The 9,787-nt window shown below is 35.5% G+C and overlaps 1 protein-coding gene across 2 annotated transcripts; it reads left to right on the top strand.

The window, feature by feature from the left end:
- The first annotated feature begins 311 nt into the window (after positions 1 to 311).
- LOC109803276 (putative serine/threonine-protein kinase At1g54610) lies at positions 312 to 8,858 on the top strand. 2 transcript variants are annotated; one of them, XM_020364781.3, is made up of 8 exons: positions 312 to 1,058; positions 1,450 to 1,734; positions 1,864 to 2,181; positions 2,371 to 2,598; positions 5,095 to 5,195; positions 5,485 to 5,602; positions 6,002 to 7,900; positions 8,182 to 8,858. In XM_020364781.3, exons 1-7 carry the CDS (start codon positions 759 to 761, stop codon positions 6,251 to 6,253), a joined length of 1,602 nt encoding a protein of 533 aa, XP_020220370.1. In that variant the 5' UTR covers positions 312 to 758; the 3' UTR covers positions 6,254 to 7,900; positions 8,182 to 8,858. The 2 variants fall into 2 exon arrangements, with proteins under 2 accessions (XP_020220370.1, XP_082921564.1); XM_083065438.1 differs by lacking the exon at positions 1,864 to 2,181.
- The last annotated feature ends 929 nt before the right edge of the window (positions 8,859 to 9,787 follow it).

Here is a 9,787-nt window from a genome sequence, read left to right as displayed (position 1 = left end):
TTTTATTTTAAAATAAAATTAAATTATTATAATATCTTTTATACGAATTAACTAAATTAAAAAAAATGACTAGTTTTTTATCCTAAAATTTTAGTATAAATTGCTAACATACTCTTACTAAAAAAATAGGTGGGACTATATTAACATTTCCCATTTAATTAAATATTAAAGAACAATATCAATTATACTTAACTAACTATTCTGAAATTTTGTAAAATAACAAAATTGAATTGGGCACAGATCATTGACACGCCTCACCCATAATCATAACTGGGTTATTATGGGTCTTTGCTACCTTTAAGTCAAAATAAATACAGAAACCACTATAGCATAGGTATGAGAGAGAGAAGTTGAAAAAAAAGGGAGATCCGCCCTCACCTTTTTTTCTCTCTCTATAACATTCTTTTCTTTTCACTGATCCTTGAATCTGGTAAGACTCGACTTCAACTATAACTGTTTCAACTTTGATCTTCCTCCAAATCACAGAAGTACTAAAAGGAGAGAAAAAAAAAATAATAAAGTCCCGCCTTAAAAAAGGAAAAAAACAGTGGTCTTATTTTCTTTGACTGCACCACAAATTGTGGGGTGTCTCCAAATCATTGTTTTCTCACTTTTGTCTGCCAAAGTTGGGGTCTTTAGAATTAGCGTTTGCACAGTCCAGCCTTTGGAGATTTATGATTAGGGTTTTGGAGGGGTGAGTGGTTGTGGGGGAAAATGTGGTTGGTGCAAGTGGGGGAGTAAATGAGAAATTTTGAGAGATGGGGTGTGTGTTTGGGAGAGAGTCTTCAGGGGAGGAAGTTAGGGAGGCAAAATCAGAGGTGGGTAGAGGAGAGGTTGTTGTTGAGAATGAGAACATTGAGAAGAAGGAGAAGAGGACAAGGGCAAGGGGGGAGAGGAGGCGATCCTCGAAGCCGAATCCGAGGTTGAGCAATCCTCCTAACCATGTTCATGGTGAGCAGGTAGCAGCAGGGTGGCCCTCTTGGCTCTCCAAGGTTGCTGGTGAAGCTATCAATGGATTGACCCCTAGGAGGGCTGACACTTTTGAGAAGCTTGATAAGGTAAAGGGCATCTTGGACTCACTATAGTACACCTGCTTTTTATTCCAATTTTGGTGTGGTGGTAATTTGATGATATGTTCTTGCTGTCTGGATTTGATTATTGAGAATGTGTGATTTGATGTTGATGTTGTTGTGTTGTTTTTTGTTGTTTTAACACAGTATGATGAATCTGGCTCTAAAGAAGAACTTTTTGTTGATGTTGTTTGGTTTTTTGAATGCAAGAAATTGCAACACCTAAAAGTAGTAATGTGGATTTAGATTTTTTAATTTTGTGGGGGTTAGGATTTATAAATTGGAAAGCCTTCCATCAAAGAGTATAAAAGTTATTTTTCCATGATACTTGCCTGACAAATATTATCTCTTATGGGTGCTTTTTCTATTTTTCAATCAGATTGGGCAAGGTACATACAGCAATGTTTACAAAGCTAGGGATACTCTGACGGGGAAAATCGTTGCTCTAAAGAAGGTTCGTTTTGACAATTTAGAGCCAGAGAGCGTGAAGTTCATGGCCAGAGAAATTTTGATTCTGCGTCGCCTGGATCACCCCAATGTTGTCAAACTGGAAGGCTTAGTGACTTCTAGAATGTCGTGCAGTTTATATCTTGTATTTGAGTACATGGTGCATGATCTGGCTGGACTTGCCACAAACCCGACAATTAAGTTCACAGAGCCTCAGGTATTGACATATTTACCTTGAGTGCATGTTCTTGTTTTGTTTGAAATAAATGATTCAATAATGTTTTGCATTTTTAGTTGCTTCTGGAGGTGGACCTTCTTTTTATATGTTTGTATATGGGTATTTTAGGTAAAATGTTACATGCATCAGCTATTTTCTGGACTGGAACATTGTCACAATCGTCATGTGCTGCATCGTGATATAAAGGGGTCAAATCTACTTATTGATAATGATGGAATTCTTAAAATTGCTGATTTTGGATTAGCTTCCTTCTTTGATCCTAATCACAAACACCCTATGACCAGTAGAGTGGTTACATTATGGTATCGACCTCCAGAACTTCTTCTTGGGGCCACTGAATATAGTGTGGGAGTGGACCTTTGGAGTGCTGGCTGCATTCTTGCAGAGTTATTGGCTGGAAAGCCAATCATGCCTGGTCGAACAGAGGTAATCTGTAGGATGGATACATTATAGGGTCTATAATTGCATCTTTTAAGGGCATATATTCAATTTACTAGTCTATGACTCTATGGTGCTAGATTTTGTTGTCCATGGATTCTCAATTTTCTTGTACTTGATTGTGACATTTTTGCTTTGGATTTTACTGATGTAGTTAGTCTCCTTCATACTTTGTAGGTGGAGCAGCTACACAAGATATTTAAGCTTTGTGGCTCTCCTTCTGACGAATATTGGAAAAAGTCAAAGTTGCCACATGCTACCATTTTTAAGCCACAACAGTCATACAGGCGATGCATTGCAGAGACATTTCAAGATTTTCCTCCATCTTCCCTGCCACTCATTGAGACCCTTCTTGCAATTGATCCTGATGAACGTTTGACTGCCACTGCTGCATTGCATAGTGAAGTAAGATAATAACTGAAATGACTAAAGTAATATTGTGAAGTCACCTAATTTCTTATGCTTTTATCTTTTTTTATATGGGCATGCTACAACTGCATAACAGGATACTTCTCGTTAATTTACCCAATTTATATTCCAATGCAAGAACCATGTGTATCTATTTCATAATATATTAGCAGAGGCCTTCTCAGAGAAGTTGGATGGCCTTCTTCCTTTCCCACTACACATGCTTTTGTAAACATGTTTTGTTGTAACTCACCGTGAAGAAATAAGAAATTTATGAAAACAAATGGAAAAGATTACCAAGATAAGAGAGGTTTGGGATACACCTTATCAAAAGAATGAAACAGAAACAACAAAATAAAGAGAAAACCTATGCAAAGAAAATGCTCAATCCTCCAATATACCTTTAGTCACACTCCATTGAGGCCATAGAAGTCAAGTGTGTATTGTGCCATTGAAACATTCTTAAAAATACAAGTTAAACTCCAACCAAATGCACCAAAATGCACAGCATAGAGTGCTCCATGTGCATCTTTCTGCTAGTTATTTAATTAACACTTATGTCATGAGTTGTAATAACATTTGAAGCTCTGTAAATCTGTTTCATAACTATCTTTCTCAAACTCACATGTTTTATGGTTTTGCAAAAATGTTTAGTGTTGAAAGCACACATTTTTGGATATTCTTAAGCAAAGAAACAAAGGAATCTTCTAGACGGCAAGTTGCAGACCAAAATACTTATTTAGCCATGTGCTAAGGTTTATGTTCAAATTAAACTCTGAAAGTTTTGTACTGTTCATCTTATCTGTAGTTCCTTTCTTGATTGTTATGCTGTCCAGTTAGGGAGAGTACAAGGGTGTGTTTGATTGTGTTTTTTTCTTTTAGTTTTTTAAAAACTATTTTATAAGACAGTTTTCAAAAACTAATTTTAGATAATAAGAGTGGGGGGAAGAAGATGGGATAGCGTAAGGAAGAACATAAGTAGCACAAAACTGAAACAGTTTTAGAAAGGTATTACTTTTGAAAATAGTTTTTCTAAATCTATTCTTATCAAACAGGTTTTTTTGTTTTCTTTTTAAAAACAGGAAACAGTTTTTTAAGAATAGGAAACAATCCCTGATATTCCAGGACCTGATTGGAACTGTTTAGTCACGTCAGATAAAGTAGTGAATTTATTGGAATTATTGGATTTGCAATTTCCAATCAATATGTATTAGCTGTTGCTTAACAAGCTTTAACTTCTCTCTAATCTTGGGTATTATGCTGCTTTAAACCACTAAACCTGATTGGCTCTAGTTTCCTGTGTCCATCTGTAGTGCTTGTGTACTAATTTACCAAAACTGGGTGTAGGATACTTATCTAACTCAAGTTTTTATCATGGTTCTCTGTTTTATTACTCTTTGCCCTTGCTTTGGTTATATCAATACTAGCAAGTAGCGATTGTGAAGTTTTATCTTTATAAAATATGCTCTTGTAGGCATAGTTATCTGACTTTTGAATTGTCATGGTTTTGGTCGTTAAGCAATGAATCTTGACTTAGTATGTAATGTTTTGTTTGGAAATTATGGTAAACTAACTTAATTGAGCCTATTGATGTGTCAACTACTGAGCTTCTCTTCAATGAGTTTGATTGTTTCCACCCCCCTCCTCTTTAAGTGACAAATAGAACAAATGTTTTTATATTTTCAACTCTATAATAAGCTAGAAATGGGGTCAGGTTTGCTTCTTAGTCATAGGAAATGACAGCAATAGTTATAGTGCTATATGTTGTCAACGTTTTAATTGTATACGGTTTGAAATTTGAGAGGATGAAAATTGTGCTTACAATCAATGTTTTAAAACTCGGATCGGTAGTTGACTCGGTGGAGGTACTGAGTTAGTGAGTCACTGGTTAAACCAGTGTATCTGTAGTTAAATCGCATGAACTGGTGTAAACAAAATATAATTTCATATATATATATATTATATTTGTCCAACATATATTCAAAGGTTCACATTGTTTAGTGGTTAAGTAAATTCTCCTACACACTTGTCCTTGGGTTGTTTCCTGCTGGTGACAATTCTTTTACATTTTACTAAAAGTTTAAGTAAAAGCACCACTAGGAGGCAGGACCAAATGCAGACATATAGCAAGTCTCGAGACAAGAGCAACATGCAAGTGGGAGTCTCGAGAGAACTGCACGTGTCTTAGCTAGGTGGGACTCTCGAGAGAAGCTGTATAGATGCAACCTCAAATCCGGAAAAAACAGGTGCGTCCGGACTGAGTGAACACCGGTTTATACCGAGTTTATGCCGGTTTTGATGATATCAATACTGAGTCAGTAGCACAACCGATCCAATTGTCAACTTGAACCACTTGTATGACCGGGGCCTGGTCGGACCGGTCCAACTAGCCGGTCCGAGCTGGGTTTTAAAACTATACTTACAATCCTCATAGTGTTTAAATAAATTGGAAGTAAGGGTCCTGATTTAATGGTTTTGGCTTCTCTTTTGCAGTTCTTTACAACAAAACCATATGCATGTGAGCCCTCTAGCCTTCCAAAATATCCTCCCAGCAAGGAGATGGATGCAAAGCTACGGGATGAAGAAGCTAGAAGGTGGCTTAAATTACTTTTGTCACCTAAATGATCATCTCATCAGAAGTCTGATAAAACCCTTATTCTCATAGAAGTTAACCAAAATGCATTCATGTTGGTTAGGTGTTGATCATCTTCTTGTTCTTTTATTTAATTGAGGAAGTTGGCATGTATATATAATTCAGTTATCCTTCTCCATCTTCACTTTCTCCACATGTATATTGGAGGAGGGAGCAGAGATATATCTTTTCAGACGATTAAATGAAATGCACACATTTCAGTATTTAATTTCAATTTATCATGACTGTAGATTGAGAGCAGCTGGTAAAGCTAATGCTACCGGTGTCAAGAAATCGCGTCCACGCGAGCGAGTTGGGAGGGGCATTCCAGTTCCAGAGGCCAATGCTGAGCTGCAAGCAAATATTGATGTATGTCTGATAAGGCACTTAAGTCACTCCAGCTAGTATTTCTTATTATGAGTTATAATTGATGTGATATTAACAATATCAATTAGCAGAATGGTGTAGGTTTCAACTTACCAATACAACAATATGCATTTCTTATTTATTTTTCTATTGGTTGCATGCAATCTTCATGGATGCTTATTTGAGTCTGAGACTTCTTTTATTTATTCTTACAAGTTATTAGTTTTATTCATTTATTGTTGCTTACATATTTAGAAGAGTTTGCATGAGGTTAAGCCCTAAGCCCACATTCTAAGAGAAAAATTTAACTTTTACTTTTATCTAGCTGCCTCAAATAATGTAGAAACTAGAAACATCAATTCCTTCATATAGAACATTGTTAATATTTAGCTTTTACTACAGAGACGTCGGCTGATCACACATGCAAATGCTAAGAGCAAGAGTGAGAAGTTTCCTCCTCCCCACCAAGATGGAGCTCTAGGCTATCCTTTGGGTTCTTCACATCACATGGATCCAGTTTTTGATCCTCCTGATGTTCCATTTAGTTCCACAAACTTCTCACAGCCTAAAGCAAATTTCCAAACCTGGTCTGGCCCATTGGTAGATCCTGCTGCGGTGAGTGCGCCAAGGAGAAAGAAGAAACCTGGCAAGTGATGGACATATACAATCAAAGGAGGACTCACAGATAAGAATGCATCTAGAGTCAAAGAAATATTCTTGTAGTATAACACCAATCATTTTTTAGGAGTATTCATGATGAAGCTGCAAATGTTGCTGAGTTGATATCTGCCCTCTAATTGCTAAAGCCATTGGCATTGGAGGTAAACCAAATTGTATTTTCCTCCTCTCATTTCCTTAGTAATGATCAGAGGTTTATTCTCTATGTTGTATATCTTAATTTTTTCTTCTTGAACTTAAAAGTTTAAATAGGTTAGATGAACATCTAATAAATAGGTTTTGGGAACAGTGTTGGTGATTTATCTTTCTCCCTATTTTACCCCAGTTTAATCTATAATGTTCAGAAGCCTGTGAACTGTGCAGTACTTATACACAGCTTGCGAGTTTTGGTTTCTTCATACGATTCCCTATTATTTATTTGTGCATTATCTCAAAGGAAGCATTGTGATTGTGTCATTTGACAATGAATAGTGATATAGTACCCGATTGCATTAGTAAAATATTACCCTTTTGTTGATATGGTTATTTGGGAGAAACATCATAAAAGTCAACTTCTTATCTATTATTACGTTTGCCTTTGGATCACTGGATGGGCGTGGCACTGATATAGAATCTAAAAGTGAAAATTGGAATTATATGGTAATATTTTGGCTTGGGTGAGAAAAGAAAACCCAAGATGTGACATGAGTTGGGTTCTCGTTGGAAGAAATATATAGTTTTTCTGCTTTATTGTGCACGCGCGTTAATCAATGATTATAGTTGATTTTTGTTTTTGGCATCAATGTCATAATTTATCGACTATCTACTTTTTGAGAGATTTTGTATAGTTTTTAATGGCTAATTTTCTACTAAAGTTATTCCTGTGTTTTTAATGAGATCAAACTAAGTGTAAGATGGAGTTAACCATCAAATATGCAATGCTTAAGAAGGTTGTTTATGAACTACAAAATATATGAAGTTAAATTGAACCTATATATTATGAAAAATGCATTGCCTACGATTAAGTTACACATTAAATAAACGTTTACCTATTGACTACTATGTACGCCTTTCAGCGACGCCATCTTACTTTCTTTCCCACTTTTGAATTTCTCATTCTCTATTTGAGTTGGTGTGGGATGAGACACTAGCATAACGTGTCTAGGCCGAGTTGAACTACCATTCTGCGTCAAGTTTCATCATGCTCATTTCTTAACTTGTACACTGAAACATTTTGTCCAAAATTTGTTGCCATTTATATTTCTAAGACCGAAGGGTAGATGGAATAATAGTTGTAGCTGGCTTTGACAGTTAGATTCCACTTGTTTTTTTTAAGGTGTTTAAGAACACGTGGCAGCCACCACTCTATTTTTCATTAGATTCCACTTGTATTTATTATATATTGCTGAAGGTCTAAAGATCTTAGCCTTCCCTTTTCATTAGGACAAGTGAAGTGATATTCATAGCAGTAGTAAAAATAAAATAGGAGTGTTTGAGTCTTCTTCAGCTTGGAAGCTTAAAGCTTTCAAGTTCTTGAAAACTAAGAATGAGTCCACCATCCCCGAACTATCCAGGTTCATGGCCCGGACCACCTTCCGTTCTTGGCAACTTCTTCAATGGACTCTGTAGCACCGTATCTTCTTGGTTGGTAACATGTTTCTTTCTCTTCACTAAGGCCTACAATGTATAAATAACAATTAGCATTACAAAATAAAACTCTCTCTTCTTTTCTTCCTATCTGCAATTTCAAGAGAAACAATACTCTAATTTTGACTCTATTATGGTGAAATTTCATGTGGATCTCGCTATTAAATTATTTGAGATTGTGCACAGTAACAATGTAGTGTTGCTAACATTTTTCTTTTTCAAGTTAATGAGGCAAGAAGTGAGAAATTCATCATATTTCCAATTTTGTGTTTTGACAGTTTCTACGTAGTTTGCTGTTGCTGGTTGCTACAAGACTGTTTTGGTGCACCAGCTGAACCACAACCTACTCCAGCAGCTCCACCACCACCACCACCAGCTCCGGCTCCGGCTCCACCTCCACCTCCACCTCCATCAGATCCCATTGGTCTGCCGCCTGTGCCTGGCCCTCCTAAACCTCCTGTTCCGCTGCCACCACCAGCAGCTCCTGACCCTTTTTGGCCTCCTGGCCCACCCGGTTCGTCTCCTGGTGGCCCATCGGGACCTCCTGATTGGCCTTTTGGTGGGCCACCAGTACCTCCTGGTGGACCTCCGGGTCCTAGTGGTCGACCGGGACCTCCCGGTCCTAGTGGCCCACCAGGACCTCCACCTCCTTAAGGAAGAATACGTAATTTTATTGGCAGTCTGTCTATAGTAATTCATGCACTTACAACCAACTCTATTTTTGGTTGGTGCATAGATTCATGCATGCTAACCAACGGCAACAAATGCAGACCAAAGGATTTTCTGAAGTTATGAAACGTTATGTTCATTGTGACTGCAGGAGATCTTATAATTTGGACCAAAAGGTTATCAGAGTGTATCCATGTTATGGAGGGTACTCATAACAGGAGAAAAAGTGGGCTTTTCATGTTAAACAATTTCAAATAAATAAATTTTACGTGTTCAATTTTGTATATTTCTCCGGTCAGTCTTTCTATTATCATGCTTACTACTTTAAGATTATTAAATAGGTCAATTCAACCTAACTTACTCCAACTTAATCTATTACAAAACAGATTTAATTGTATTGAATTCATTTTTTATTAGATTGAAAAGCTTAACCTATAGTGAAATATGGACCAAGTTGTGTTGTCTCATCAATTTATTTTAAAAAGTTATGTATTATTTCGTTTTATTTGTCTTAAAAATTTTAATTTTATGATAAAATATAGTTAAAAAATGAGAGAAAGTTCTAAAATTAAAAATGAATTAAATGTTTAATGGTGACATGAACCTAATAAATCATCAACAATAATAAAATAAATACACAATTTAATCATAAATAAGTCTTAATAAACAAATGAAACACAATAAAATGTTACAAATCAATATCATTAAGTTTAAGTCAAAGAAAAATATAAGTCAATCCAACAAATTAATTCAACCCAATCTATTATTTAACTCATTGTAGTTGGATTGACAAGTTATGTTGTGTGAGTTGAAGGTTAAAAAGTGTAGCACATTGTGACTTAAACTAATCATTTTGAAAGTTTGTTTACATTCACATCTTTAACATAATTATTTACGTTCAATTTAAAATAATAAATAGTAGCTTTCATGTAAATTAGACATTTGGATGTGGAGAGAAAAAAAAATTACATTAAAAAATTGATACTGAACATAATGGATTATGTACATTAACTCATTAGATTGAACTCATTTTGATACTTCTATTTCTCATGCTCATTAGCAAATTGAAATATATTGATAAATGGTTAGTTTGGTTTAACTTTTGGTAAAATTGATCTTAAAAAAAATATTAAAACTAAAATCATTTATGTTGAAAATTTTATTAATATTTGAGAATAGTTTTTGAAAAGTAAATGTAGAAGAAAATATTATTTA

The sequence above is a fragment of the Cajanus cajan genome, chromosome 1, assembly GCF_000230855.2.
Source record: "Cajanus cajan strain Asha chromosome 1, NIPB_CcT2T_4, whole genome shotgun sequence".
In the NCBI taxonomy this organism is placed as follows: Eukaryota; Viridiplantae; Streptophyta; class Magnoliopsida; order Fabales; family Fabaceae; genus Cajanus; species Cajanus cajan.
Note: the sequence above shows the minus strand (reverse complement) of the source record. Positions and strands in the feature narration are given on the sequence as shown.